Source organism: Octopus bimaculoides, chromosome 8, assembly GCF_046866305.1.
Source record: "Octopus bimaculoides isolate indiv1 chromosome 8, ASM4686630v1, whole genome shotgun sequence".
In the NCBI taxonomy this organism is placed as follows: domain Eukaryota; kingdom Metazoa; phylum Mollusca; class Cephalopoda; order Octopoda; family Octopodidae; genus Octopus; species Octopus bimaculoides.
The window spans coordinates 39260060-39275663 of NC_142935.1; the positions used below are offsets into that span (position 1 = coordinate 39260060).

The 15604-nt window shown below is 37.8% G+C and overlaps 1 protein-coding gene across 2 annotated transcripts in view; it reads left to right on the forward strand.

Annotated features, from left to right (window-relative positions):
- Positions 1 to 15604, forward strand: part of LOC106883849 (protein FAM78B) — an 85348-nt gene that overhangs the window by 6662 nt on the left and 63082 nt on the right. Inside the window, exon 2 of one of the 2 annotated variants that reach the window (XM_089356359.1) lies at positions 11958 to 12038. The exons of the other annotated variant lie outside the window; for it this stretch is intronic. Within the exon in view, the coding sequence (XP_089212485.1) occupies positions 12034 to 12038 (5 nt within the window). The 5' untranslated portion in view covers positions 11958 to 12033. The remainder of the gene's footprint in view (positions 1 to 11957; positions 12039 to 15604) is intronic. 2 annotated transcript variants of the gene reach the window in all.

Genomic DNA, 15604 nt, shown 5'->3' on the forward strand with positions numbered 1-15604 from the left:
AACCATGTGACTGGTAAGCAAGCTACTTACCACACAGTCACTCCTGCGCCTACAGAGAAAAGTTACGGGGACCTAAACACACCACCATCGGTTGTCAAGTGATGTTTGAGGGACACAGACACAAACATATACACACACACACACATATATATATACATACATATATATACGACGGACTTCTTTCAGCTTCCGTCTACCAAATCCACTCACAAGGCTTTGGTCGGCCCGAGGCTATAGTAGAAGACACTTGCCCAAGGTGCTACGCAGTGAGAATGAACCCGGAACCATGTGGTTGGTAAGCAAGCTACTTACCACACAGCAACTCCTGCGCCTATAAATCAAAAATAAAATTTAATGGCCTTAAATGAGGAAAACTAGAGCTCATGACCCTTTTCAGGTCCTGCGAGACAAGTGCGTGGAAACGAGGAAGTCACCCTCAAGCTGTGTACCTGGACATAATCATTGCAATAGAGTGGAGTCTGCTAAGTCACCTAAGAGCGAGATGGTGGTGTCAAACCGTGAGATGAATTAAGTCTATGTCACTTGAACGAGAACAATCCTACCAATTGGCTTTCGCACACTTACCGCCTACCAAATTTCGCTCAAAAAGCTTTGTTCGACCCGAAGCTATATGTGCCCTAGCTGTTAACATATTCTTGTGAGTTCCTGAAGATGTGCAGTATATTTAATAGCTTATTCATTAAGCTTGGATTTTGCCTGACGGAAACATTTTCGTTCAGGCTAAGTGGGTTTTCTTTTGTTTCTTTTTTTTTTTTTTTTACGAAGTAGACTTCAAACAGTTTAACTGTATTTATGGAAGTGGTTCTTTCGCCACCCCCACTAATATAACAGTAATTACGTTTGTATTGACCTGCTGTGTGTGTTTCTAATGTCTCACGTTAATGTGTCCGTGTGATACTCGTTGAAGAGTCGTTGTTAGTTATATATGATTGTGAATGCACCTGGAATTTTGCACTTACGAAATTTCAGAGACTCTGCAATAATGTATTTAGAAGAAATTGATATTTCGCCGACAAAACTACAACTATGATCCCTGCCCCATCAAATACCTGAACATATTGAACCATGTTTGTCTAATCTCACTAGTAAGGTGGAGCCAGGGTCTACGACAGGGGTGCTCAACTGGCACATCAGTATGCGGCCCGAGGAGCCAAGGAGAAATCCGTGACTATCTACTTTGCTCCTCCTAAAAACAGGGCTCTGGACCCTTGAATTTTAAGAGACCCCCCAACCTCTACCTCGAGGCCAGAAAATGGTTTTGTTTCGCTTTTTCCAAATTTCTCGCGGAGTCCCTGGTAGTAGCTGTTAGTTCTGCCTGATCAGGAGTCATAAAAACAATGGTACACAAATTTGTATTGTAAATAATCAAGTTTTTCCATAATATGTTATTCCACACCGGTTTCATTCTAATACATGATAATGATCGTAATGTACATATGTAATGGCTGGTTGTTGACAAACACGTACATACATACCTTGCGATCATGAGCCGAATACCCTAACCACTAAGCCATGCGCTTTTTTAATTTTTCATGCTTAAATTAAAATGAGTTCAACAATACATTTTTAAAAAGCATATTGGTTGATTATAAACATACCAGTATTATAAAACATGAGTAGAGGTAGCGAGCTGTCAGAATCGTTAGCATCCTGGACAAAATGCTTAGTGGCATTTAGTCCGTCCTTACGTTCTGAGTTCAAATTCTGCCGAGGTCAGCTTTACCTTTCAGCGTTTTCGAGGTTCGATAAAACAAGTACCAGTTACGCACTGGGGTCGATGTAATCGATTTATCCCTTCCCCCTGAAATTACTGGCCCTGTGCCAAAATTTGAAACTATTATTAGAAAACATAGGTAGAGCGGCGAGCTGGCAGAATCGTTAGTCTACCGGGCAAAATTCTTAGCAGCATTTCTTTCGGTTACATCTTCAGCCGTGGTCGACTTTGCCTTTCGGCCTTTCGAGATCGATAAAATAAGTACTGGTTGAACATGGGGGGGGGGGGGGATCGATATAATCAGAAAATTTCCGGACTTGTGCCTATTGAAGAAAGAAACAATATCACAAAAAGGAAGTGGGAGTTTGCCAGTGAAATTGGGGCGGCGAAAGAAATCACAGCTTTAAATGTTTCCGTTAATTTTCTGTTGTTACAGGGAACAAAAATCTTACGTTGTGCAAATATTTTTTTTCTTTTTCTTTATTCTGAGACGGAAATATGCGCGTACTGAATGCATATAGTATGATTATTAATTACTATGTTTTAGTAAACTAACCTTTTTGTGCGCACATTAATTTCATTATGTTCTCTTATCTGAAACGGTGCGCGCGCGCACGCCCACAGCTAAATATCAACAGTGTAACGCAGTGGCTCGACCTGCCAGAAATACATTGAATTCTGTAGTCCTAGATAATATGTCTGATTTATTATATTCAAATAGTCCAAATGACTACGTTAGAACGCCTTTGATCATGCCTGTTGCGTCTGGATTGAGCTGGGATTAAACAACATGGACCGTTAATAAAGTATCGTCTACCTATAACAAAGTAGTAAATCTCGTTGCCAGAGGAATTTCTCCAAGGGCAAGCAGGCAAGGAGAGAAATTACACTCCTCAGCCTTGTGAACGGAAAATGAGGCTGCTTTCTGTATGCTCTCAAAAGGTTAGTCGAAGAAATCCCTGGTCGACGTGCAAAAGTGAGTACTTTTCACCGACGTTGTGAAACGTGCAGTAATGTTTGCCAAGACTTCATGGCAGGGCGAAGCAAAACATAAAACAAAGTACGTTACACGTCCGCTCATAGGCACTGTAGTGTAGTACATTGGTCCATCGCAATACTAGGGGGATAGTCAGGACCACGGAGAGCAACATTGTCCCTTAGATCGTTGCTACTTTTGTAACACAATATGAGTGGATTGTGGTGTTGAGGTGACATGAAATTGTGTGTGTGTGTGTGTTCTCGTCTTAGAAGCACTGGAGTTAGTATTTTATAGAAATTATAGTGAACTTCGAAGACTATGTAGCTGTAAAAACAGCCTAGATAATTGGGTAATTACCTCTAGAAGACGGGAAAATGTTACCGACAGGCGCCTAAAATGAATCGAATCCTCAGCTTATTTCTGAAAGGTGCAGGTTTCGATTCTCTGTAGATGACTGCGGGCAACTTTTCTCCGTCTTGTAGGGGTAATTACCCAATTTTCTAGGCTGTTTCATAGCAATCCAGTGTTCGAAATTCGCTTTATTTTTGGTAATACACACACACGCGCGCGAGCACCTGTCAAAGAATTTGTGGTCTTGTGCCTAAGCACAAATCAGTGTTTTGGTTAAACTCAGCAAATTCATAGTTCTTTCATTTATGTGTGTATAAAGACAGACAGACAGACAGATAGATATACATTGCTTTAGGACGTTGACTCCTTGATGAATGGAGGCATAACGTCGTCATCACTAGTGATCACTCCAGACACTATGATGTTGACTGGATGCTTGATTTTCATCACTCTTGGTACATGTTTTGGAGACAAGGCAAGCCAACGTTTGTTCTGTGTGTTTGTTCACGATCTGTTCGTTTTGGAGCTTCTGGCGTGAATGCCAAGCAGAACAGCTGGCAGAGTGAATTGAGTCATGGTGCTGTTTTTGTCACAGACGGTGCCTAACTGGCCCTACTGTACTGTGTAGTCGACAAAATCAAAAACAAACAATGCGCACGCACGAAATTTTAAAAAAAGAAAATAGTGACAATTTACCCAATTGTGTGTGTGTGTGTGTGTGTGTGTGTGTGTGTGTGTGGAAGGTTGAAAAGGAACGCATGAGTTGATATGTATATGGAAAATAAGACAAGGTAGAAAATGCTAAAATAATTTTATCATGAAGAACATTTTAGTACTGGTTTCAGTCTTTGCAACTTTTTCAAAAAAGCATGAAAAACAATTGAATTGTGGAAAAATTAAATGAAATGCTTTTTTAAAATATTTCCATAGATTTCAAATACAAGGGACATTTTTTCTCTCTCTCTGTCTCTCTTTTACTCTTGTGAAAGCTTAGTAGTAGGTAGTAGGAGTCCTAAAAGAAGATTTAATATGCTACTACCTACTACCAAGCCTTCACAAGAGTAAGAGAGAGAGAGAGAGAGAGAGAGAGAGAGAGAGAGAGAGAGAGAGAGAGAGAGACGCAGACAGACAAACAGGAAAAAGGAAAATGTCCCTTGTATTTGAAAACTATGGAAATATTTTTAAAAAACATTTCATTTAATTTTTCCGCAATATAATTGTTTTTCATGCTTTACTCCAAGTTGAAAATGTCGCAAAGACTGAAACCGGTACTAAAATCTTCATGATAAAATTATTTTAGCATTTTCTACCTTGTCTTATTTTCCTTTGATATATACATACATATATATGCCCAGCTCTTCGAAACGCCGGTGTTAAAACGGGGGTAGCTGATGAAGTAGAATGTTCTCTATGTGGCTTGTGTGTTTTCTCGTCTACGTTTTGTTTGCAATGTCCTGTACCCAGATATGCACCTATACATACAGGTGGATGTCGGTATGCACATACCTGTACGTATATATGCATATACTCATTTACTATTTGTTTATATATATATATATATATATATATATAGGCATGCACACACACACACACACACACACAGAACATATTTAATATGAACTTTTACAAGTTTAGTATTTGCTCTGATGATTAACTATGAGGTTATGAATAAACACTGACTCATAAGTAGTTTCCATTGAAAACAAAGTGGAAGAAAGAAAGAGTGCAATGATATAATAATTAAATTTCGGTTGAAGTGCACATAATTTATTCAACCTCCTCTGTACATATATTATATCCGGTTGTAATTATGTTGGTTGTGGTTTAGCTGTGTTTGAGCTTGTTACATTATCTCACGACGTAGCTTTCGGATGTAAATCAATGACCCGTTAAAGTAGTAGTTCTCAACTATTTTTTACCTATGAACCCCTTTGATTTCTATTTTACTCTGGTGCACTCCCATAGTCATTCGATGTTTAAAAACGAATTTTATAGATACTTCTTTCAAAATTCCTATTTTGTTTTTCACACGTTCACAATTTTTGCAATTTGTACTTTCTGAGAGAACATGTTCAGTGGCTTCATAAGAAACCTAGTTGTTTTTCTTGCAATATATATATATATATATATATATATATATATATATATATATATATATATATATATATATATATTTGTCGGCTCGTTAAGATACAGGGACGTAAACAAACGAATACCAATTGTCAAGCGGTGGTTAGATACACACACACACACACACACACACGACTGACTTCCTCACAGTTTCTATCTACTAATATATATATAGCTCCGGATCGACTAATGTCTTGTGAGAGAATTTGGTAGATAGAAACTTATACAAGGGATATATATCTGTAATATAATATGTCACAATTATTCGGTTGCCGTAATAAAACTCCGAGTTTGTCTTAATAACTGACGAGATGCCGGAGCAGATTTCCGCCCCGACATCCGAAAGTCGGAGTTTTATTATGGCAACGGAATAATTGTCACATATTATATTACAGATCAATTCCTCTATTTACAGAATATCGAGGTCTCATTCATTCTTTTGTTGTCATAGAAATTTTCTCCGTTACTGCTGCCATTATCGTCGTTATTGTACAGAAGTATCCTTCCACTGATTTTTGAATAAAGATTACAATGCTGCATACAAAGACACATTGTACGCTGCAGTCTTATAAAACGCAAATACGGTACGGAATTTCAGATGAGCATCCATCAACGTAACATTTAAAATTGTGTTATTGTTCTTAGAAATTTCGTTATATTTTTCTATGAGTTATAGCATCGGAGATTACGAATTGGAGATAGTTTTATTAAAAATTCCATTTTTTTTTTTGGTTTTTTTTTAACACCAGATCAAACACTCCCACAACGTCCACCTCCACACACCCCCGCCGCCTTTTTGCCACCGTGGTAACGTTTTCAGGTTGACATGTCTTCGGGAGTTTATCTGTGCATACATAGATAAATGCATACGCGCTCACACAAAGACATGCATCCCGCGCATACACATACATGCATGTTAAAGCACACTTACATTCATGTGTGTACGTCTGTGTGTGTGTGTTTGCCAAAAGAAAAAAAGACAAAAACAAAAAAAGAACTCAAATATTTATAAACTTATTGCAAACGTGATTTGAGAGAAATGGGCCTGCATTTCTGATAGATGAAATGATTACGTAGAGATTTCTTTCGTTCACAATTTTCTAAACACGAGCCAGTTTCACTGCCAAGACACTAACTTTAAGATAGCCTGCAAGTTCGTGCTAGTGTGTGTGTGAGAGAGAGAGAGAGAGAGAGAGAGAAAGAGAGAGAGAGAGAGAGAGAGAGAGAGAGAAAGAGAGAGAGAGAGAGAGAAGGCCAAAGCAACTGCGACAGATGAATGCCAAAATAGGAAAGAAGCATTGTCACGACTGCCATCTAATCAAAGCCTACATATTTGCTCCAAGTGCCCCAGAGTTTGTCATCGAGGGATTGGTTTACATAGCCACTTAAGGGTTTGCCGCTCTTCCTCATTGTCTTCCGACACAAAGAATTACTTTCATCATCATAATCATCTTAATCATCATCATGTAATATAAACACACATATATAGATAGATAGATAATTAGGCTTCAGTCAGGCAAAATTTACATCTCAGGTTTATTCAATGGGCTCTTTGTTCAATTTACAAGCCAAAAAACAACATACACTTTTTTGAACTCTAGTAAAAATTCAATTCTCATTTCTCAGAGATAAGGAAGGATAACACTCCTCCCCCTCCCCCATTACACCAAAGGAAAGCTATCGGGAAATGGAGAATGATGTAAGTCTTCACATCCTCACTATTTTTTTTTCTTATTTCTGTAATAAAAGAGGCGATCTCTAAGAAACAAGACTCCACCACAGGACACACACACATTACAAACATCATATATATATATATATATATATATATATATATATATATATATATATATATATATATGATGTGTCATATATATATATATATATGATGTGGAGCGGGGCAGTGTGAGTGAGTGTGTGTGAGAGAAAGTATCGTCGAATTTTGTAATTGAAGTCGGTTTTCATTTTCTTTTTTTAAGCAAATCTTAGATTGACGTCAGAGCTGTTACAGTATAACATTGTGTAAGATATTTGCGATATAAATATATTTCTCTGTGTGTGTGTGTGTAGTACACACACACACATAGTGATGTAGCAAAATCATGCAAAGCAATTGTTTATTCACTGATAAAGTTCTATTCTCTTTGCACATATCTGGATTTTCAAGCCATTTTATTTATGAATAAAAGCTGGCTGAGTTGTTATTTAGCGCCAGATCAGCACTATCTAACGGAACCTATGATGAAAGGTTTTTCAGCCGTGACTAACCCATCTTTTTTTCAGGCTGGTGGATTGGCACTATCATTAGAGCATCAAGCAAAATGTCTTGCAGTATTTGTTCCGGCTTTTTACGTTCTAAGTTCAAATCACACCGAGGTCAGCTGTCTACAATCCCCTCCCCCACACTATTTCTGGATATATGCCTATCTTTTGCTCTTTGTTTGATTCAGTCATTAGACAACGGCCATTCTGAGGCACCACCTTGAAGGGTTATTTTTACGTCGAACAAATCGACCCCAGTGAAATTTTTGTTTTAAGTCTGGTAATTTATTCTATCGAGGTATGTAAATGAACCAATACCGGTTGTTAAGCGGTGTCAGGGATACACACACACACACGCACGCACGCACATATATACGCGATGGGCTTCCACACATTTTTCGTCTATCACATTCACTCACATAGTATTGGTCAGCCCGGAGCTTTACTAGAAGACACTTGCCCAAAGTGCCACGCAATCAGATTTCACTGGAAACCGAGTAGTTGCAAAGCAAGCATTTTGACCTCAAGGCCATGTCTGCGCTTATATGTTGGAAATCATTATTTAAAATTGGCCTGTAGATGGCAAAATCAGTAAGCCACCAAACACAATATCTTACGCTATTTAATATATCTCTTTACGCGTTCTGAGTTCAATTCCCACCTGAGTTAACTTCGCCTTTTATCCTTCGGAGGATCAATAAAATAAGTAGCTGTTCGGTACAGTAATCAATATAATCCATTGCATCTGGTCTCGAAATTTATGACCTTGTATCAAAGTTATAAATCATTTATATATTTAACATTTTAGTTTAGCTGAGCTAATTTTTAATCAATGTCTTGTGGTATTTGATTGATTTCTGTCTCCGATAGCAAATTATGATATATAGACATTAATAGAGGGAATATAAATATGGCTTCTTATTTATTCAGTCGATTGACTGGGTGGACTGCTGCGTGTATGTGCAGTTCTTTAAGAAATCATGAAGTCACAGGTTCGATTCCACAACACGGAAACTTGGGTACGTAACTTCTACTATAATGAAGTAAGTGCAGATACATCTAATGTGGCAAGCATGATAACTAATTAATTTATACTATAAGCATATCTCTTTTATTCTTTTACTCGTTTCAGTCATTTGACTGCCGTCATGCTGGAGCACCGCCTTTAGTCGAGCAAATCGACCCCAGGACTTATTCTTTGTAAGCCTAGTACTTATTCTATCGGTCTCTTTTGCCGAACTGCTAAGTTACGGGGACATAAACACACTAGCATCGGTTGTCAATCAATGCTGGGAGGACAAACACATATATACGACAGGCTTCTTTCAGTTTCCATCTACCAAATCCACTCACAAGGCTTTGGTCGGCCCGAGGCTATAGTAAAAGACACTCGCCCAAGGTGCCACGCAGTGGGACTGAACCCGGAACCATGTGGTTGGTAAGCAAGCTACTTACTACACAGCCACTCCTGCGTCTATATATCGATGAGAATTTTAAAATGAGCCAACTCTTAACTCAACTTTAAAAAGGCATGGGAAACAACTTACAATTAAAAAAAAAAAATTATGATTTGACGCACCAAAGTTTCTGTTGATTAAAACTAGAAACAGACAATGCTGCCAGAGTGGAAACAGTCTTATTTGGCAGACGTAGTGATAACTTCGGACATGTTTCGTCTTATTAGACCTCATCGAAGCATAATCATTACAAGCGCAAGCATGGCTGTGTGGTTAAGAAGTTCACTTCTCAAACATATATATTTGATATAAAATGAAAACAATCACACCTTAGTGATGTACGTTGCTGGGTATAGTACCTCAGTTGCTACTTCTGAAATACTTAGCACATCATTTATGCTATACTTGTAGGTGCCCGTGGACGTGGAATAATGAGAAAGTTCTTTGTGTTCTTTTTATGAAATTTTAGCGTGTCACTGTTATCACTTTTTGGTTCTATTGCAATTTACTTTCACTTTTTATGACCGTAAACTGCATGTCAGCTGAAAATATGCGAACATAAAAGGATTGATGATTGTGTTTCATTTATTGAATAAAGATGTAACTGCTTTATAATCTTATTGTAATTTACAACATATTTAAAATATTTAGTAATGCAATAGAATAAAGTCAGAAATTATCTAGTTGCCCCCCACCCCCCCCACCCCCGGCCATCAAAAATAGAAAGACTTTCTTCGGGTTTGTATGTTTTAAACATCGGAGATTATGATTATGCAAAAAAAATAAGATGTATTGTGAAATAAAATTCTATTATTATTATTATTATCTTCTGTCGAGGTTGACTTTGTCTTTAATCCTTTCGGCATCGATAAATTAAGTACCAGTGAAACACTGGGGGTCGATGTAATCCACTGGTCCCCTCCTCTCCACAAACATCAGGTCTTGTGCCTTTAGTAGAAAGGATTATTATTATTATTATTATTATTATTATTATTATTATTATTATTACCTCCCCCAATCTTCTTGCTGTAATTTTTCCTTTTTTACTTTTTTCCCATAAGTTTCTTTTTTCAGAATTGTTTTAAACATAACAGATTATGATGTTTTTCAAACACATACACGCACGCACACACACACACACACACACACACACATATAGCTTGACTTTTTCATTTTTCCGAAATTTCTTCTTTTTTTTAAGTTTTTCGATTTTTTTTTCAAATATACACTTTTCTACAATTATATAGAATATGTTATTCTCACAAATTTAGTTTTTAGGAGAGTTTTGTTCCGATTTTATTTTTTTTTTTTTTTTTCATTTTTTTATAGAAGTATTGGGTGCTAGTAGTGGCAGAGGGGCAAAAAAATTGTTTGTAGCCTCTGATATTTAAAACACAAATCCGAAGAAACAATGGTTTTTAGCAAAATAGATAATTTCCGGGTCTAGTATTCTGAATTTACCAAAACATTTTTTCAATATAGCTTTTGGCTGTATGCACAAAGTGTGCCTACATATTTCTATTTGCTCTACACAGGACCGGTCTATTTCCAGAGCAAGCTGAATTTCAGCGTCGTTACAAGTATTTTGTTTGTCGTTTTAATGTTTTGAAGGAGTAATTATAAGAATAAATTGTTTAATACAATTTATTAAACATAGGGATAAAGCAACGAGCAGGCAGAATCGTTAGCGCATTGGACAAAATGCTTAGCAGCAATTTTCCGGCTTTTTGTGTTCTGAGTTCAAATACCACCGAAGTCAACTTTGCTTTCAACTTTATGGGGTCGATTAAGTAAAATACCGAGGCCGATGTAACCGACTTGCCTATTCCTTTAATATTGCTGGCCTTGTGAAAAAATGTGAAATTATCAAATATAGAAACAATGCGTTTATTCACTTATACATTCATTTCTCTTACTTCATAAATCTTAAACATATTACGTGACGCCTCAGCTGACTGCCCGAATTTCAGGTACCTTCAACCGACCCTGCCTCTGACGTGTATCGCGAGTAGGCCGAAAGAAGTCTGCTTTCACACACACTTACACGCACACATACTTCCTTTCTCCATCGCAAAATTAAAATTAAAGGAGATCGTGAGAGTATCCGTCACTCCCCATTTTTGAAGAAAGAGCTGTGATGTTGTGTGGGGTGTGTAGGATGTGTCGACTGCAAAGGGCAACCACTATTTTGGAGGGATTGCACCATCGCTGTTGTTGAAAGTGTGTTGTGTTTAAGGCAGGTGAGTAACCAATTTGGCTACTGCACAGGTCGGCCAATACCGTGCCGACCACGCGGGCCAGCCAAGTTTTTGGGAAGGGTAGCACAGTTGCTGTAGTAGAAGTCATGTTTAAGGAAAAGGGCAGCCAATTTGGCTTCCGCATAGATCGACCAAAACCGTCACTACGCCACTGGGGAAGAACCTGTCATATATTCATAAGGGTGCAACTTTAGCGCACGGTCTACTTTGCCATTTATACTTTAGCGTGCAATCTGCTTTAACTCTAACTTAAACCCTAATCCTAAAGCTTTGCCCTAGCCCTAAACGTAAGCCTGTTCCAGATCAGATCATTTCACAGCGTAGACTACAGGTACTGTAGTAGACTGCACGCTAAGTCAGCACCTTCATAGCTTTCTACCGAGTTCTGGGCCGACGCAGTGCCATCTTAAAGCTTGAGCACACTGGGCAGTTGCCCTAGGACTCCACGGGACTGGAAACCCAATTCTGATGTATTTATGTTGTGACTTGCTGTCAATAAGTAAATATTATAGGGTCCAGTGCATTTACTTTGCCTAGGGGCCTATGATGATATTTAGACAGCCCTGGACCGACGTATCGGTTGAATACCTATTTCTCACTTCTTATAGGCTCTGATCGTAAGTTAACAAAAAAATTAGAACTAGTACGTTACCAGTAGAATTTTCTATAGAATTTCCTCCATCATACTCTCTATATACTTAGTAGTTCCGCAAATGGAACAACTGAGATTACTCGTCATCGGTGCCAAAACGAGATACCATTTACTTTTTCTTTTCTTTTATCAGGTTCTTATTTTATTGATCTCCGAAGAAAGGAGCGAAAAAGACAAGTCGATGCCGAAAGGGTTTAAAACATTAAACAATGAAGTACGAAACCATATACCATGAGGCATTAGTTTACTGTCTCTCTTTATTCCACTGACCCACCACCGTGACATCACATATAACATGTATTTATAAACTCTTATATAATTAATGAAAGAGTGGGGAGAAAGAGTGAATGTCAAATACTAAATAACTTCTTTAGTTCTGTGATAATTGCTTTATTTTTAGATACTTTCGCGTTCTTCATTCATTTCTTATAAGACATCGCTAGAAATTAAACATTAGTTGAAATAATTCAGTAAATTGATATTATATAGTTCATAGATGAGAATCAGATATTCTTTTCTACTCTAGGCACAAAGCCCGAAATTTTGGGGGAGGTAGCCAGTCGATTAGATCGATTCCAGTACGCAACTGGTACTTAATTTATTGACCCCGAAAGGATGAAAGGCGAAGTCGACCTCGGCAGAATTTGAACTCAGAACGTAAAGACAGACGAAATACCGCTAAGCATTTCGCCCAGCGTGCTAATGTTTCTGCCAGCTCATCGCCTTAAGCATAACAAATATTCTTTTCTACTCAGATATTCTGCGTATAGAATACACTTAGTGGTGCTCAATAAATTAAACTTAAGCGGGTATAGAAGTAAATGTAGAGATAAGTTAGACAGATCAATATATAAAGTATAATTAAATACGTGAAATACAAAAAATGTAGATATGTATACGTACAAAAAGGTCCGACTTACACAGAATACAAATAATATATAGAATTAAAAGGGTTGAAGAAAAGTATTACAAACCCAACAGCTGTTTGCAGATTGATTCCATCGTTGGATGATACAAGCCTCAAACTGATATCATATTTTTTTTAAATCATTTGAGTCGACAAATATGTTGTTGACACTCCGTCGCTTACGACGTCGAGGGTTCCAGTCGATCCGATCAACGGAACAGCCTGCTCGTGAAATTAACGTGCAAGTGGCTGAGCACTCCACAGACACGTGTGCTCTTAACGTAGTTCTCGGGGATATTCAGCGTGACACAGTGTGACAAGGCTGACCCTTTGAAATACAGGTACAACATAAACAGGAACAGGAAGTAAGAGTGAGAGAAAGTTGTGGTGAAAGAGTACAGCAGGGTCCATCACCATCCCCTGTCGGAGCGTCGTGGAGCGTTAGGTGTTTTCGTTCAATAAACACTCACAACGCCCGGTCTGGGAATCGAAACCGCGAGTCCGCTGCCCTGACCACTGGGCCATTGCGCCTCCACCGACAAATATAGCACATAAATAAAAAAAAATCAAATAGCAAATTACAAAATTAATTATATAATTGTTTCTAATTAGGCTGAAGGCCAGCAGCAGTTTTGATGAGAATGGTCTAGTCGGTTACATTGGACTTAGTACTGCACTGCTATTTTATTTTATCGACTTCAGGAGGATAAAAAAAAAAAAAGCAGGTTTGACCTCAGCAGGATTTGAGCTCACAATGTAAAGATCCGTAACAAATGCTTCACCACATTCTTCTTTATCCTGATGCCCAAACATTCAGCCAAACCGCTTACTTTTGGAATTATGTAATGAAAACATCATAATTAATATTATATTGGTTTCAAATGTTGGCACAAAGCCTGTAAGTTTGGAGGAAGGGATTATATCGACTTCGACTCCAGTGTTTAACTAGTGCTTGTTTTATCGACCCTGAAAGGATGAAAGGCAAAGTCGATCTCGATGGAATCTGGACTCAGAACGTAAAAACGGACGAAATGCCACTATGCATTTTGTTCGGCGTGCTAACAATTCTGCCAGCTCGATGACTTAACATCATAATTAAAATCATATTAACTAAAGTGTTATCCGTCGTTTAATGGGTTTTTGTGGGAGTATATTTTTGCTACCGTGGGTAATATCCGGAAATATGGTATGCATACAATAATTATAGTTTCTTGGTGTTTATAAAAAAAATGATTAAATAAATACTTGTTTTCTTAACGAAACACTTTTAACTTGGGACACTGGTAGAATGTGTGGTACTACTAAAGCAGCACGGTTCCGAACACGCAGTCGCGCGTCCGCGCTAGCTAGTCTTGAATGGTCGATCCTATCCCTAACCCTAACCCGCGTGTGCAAATGAATACGTGTTTAGGGTTAGGGTTAGGATCGACCACTCACGACTAGCTAGCGCGGACGCGCGACTGCGCGTTCGGGACCGTGCTACTTTAGTAGTACTGAATGTGTCATACAAAACAACTTTTTCTCTTAGCCCTAATTTTCAATAATACATTTATATATATATATAATCATTAGCTTACGGACTTAAAACAATCTTCAAAAAGTTGAAAGAAAAGTGAAAAACTACTCTCTGTGTTCATCATATACCATGAAAGTTCGGACGCACGCGTACACACACTCTCTTTCTCTTTCTGTATATATATATGTACACCCACCCCTCTTCACTGTCCCTATAAGTATCTTTCACCGTGTGAATTTGTGTAGCGTCTGCCACCAAGCATAGTATAAGCACTCTTCCTGCAGCTCTTTTGTTGACTCTCTCTCTCTCTCTCTCTCTCTCTCTCTCTCTCTCTCTCTCTCTCTCTCTCTCTCTCTCTCTCTCTCTCTCTCTCTCTCTCTCTCTCTCTCTCTCTCTCTCTCTCTCTATATATATATATATATATATATATATATATATATATATATATATATATATATATATATATATATATATATATATATATATATATATATATATATATATATATATATATATATATATATATATATATAGTGAAGGCGCATGGCATGGCTTAGTGGTTAGAGCGTCGAGCTTACGATCGTGAGGTTGTGAGTTCCTTATTCATCTATCACCCCCTTCCTTTCTCATTCATAAACGCAAGAGTATTATTATAGTAGGTTATCTTGGTAACCATGGGAGCTATGAAAAAATACAAAGCCCAGCATCACCACCGGATCATTCTACACATCTGTGTAATTTTTCGTGCAATTTCACCCAGCTGTTTGACCGTGTATCCCAAGACAAGAAAGAATCGCCCATGCCAAATTTATATGTATAGATATATTGCCTCCTTGAACCAAATAGTATAAATATGTCATCGTTTGATTTGATACTTGTTGTCGGTCCTTGTTTCTGTTGTTGGAGTTTAGACACAAATTCAACCTTACATCATTTGATATCGTATTACCCACGATTTATAAAGTAAATTTCTGTAAAATGGTCACAACCCAAACTACAATCAACACCCTCTCTCTCTCTTTCTCCTAGGTAAACGACAATAGTCTCAAAATATTAGATTTTTCATTTTTCACAGGAAGTGATCTTACCAAATTTAACATGTAATAATGTATGTGGTCTATTACGAGCCAGCGAGGAGACCCCTGTATATTCACTAGAAACAACAACCAAATCTCCCACAAATTTCGCTCTACCATCTTAAAAGCGAAGAACACGTCGAATAATGTCATTTTCGACACGCTATTTGAACTCAAACGCATGGTAACAGCTGGACTGGATATCATTATAGGTTTACTCAATCAGAGCGTGACTGATACAGTCGTCAAATTACCAGCTGCACATTGACTAAAAGAAATCA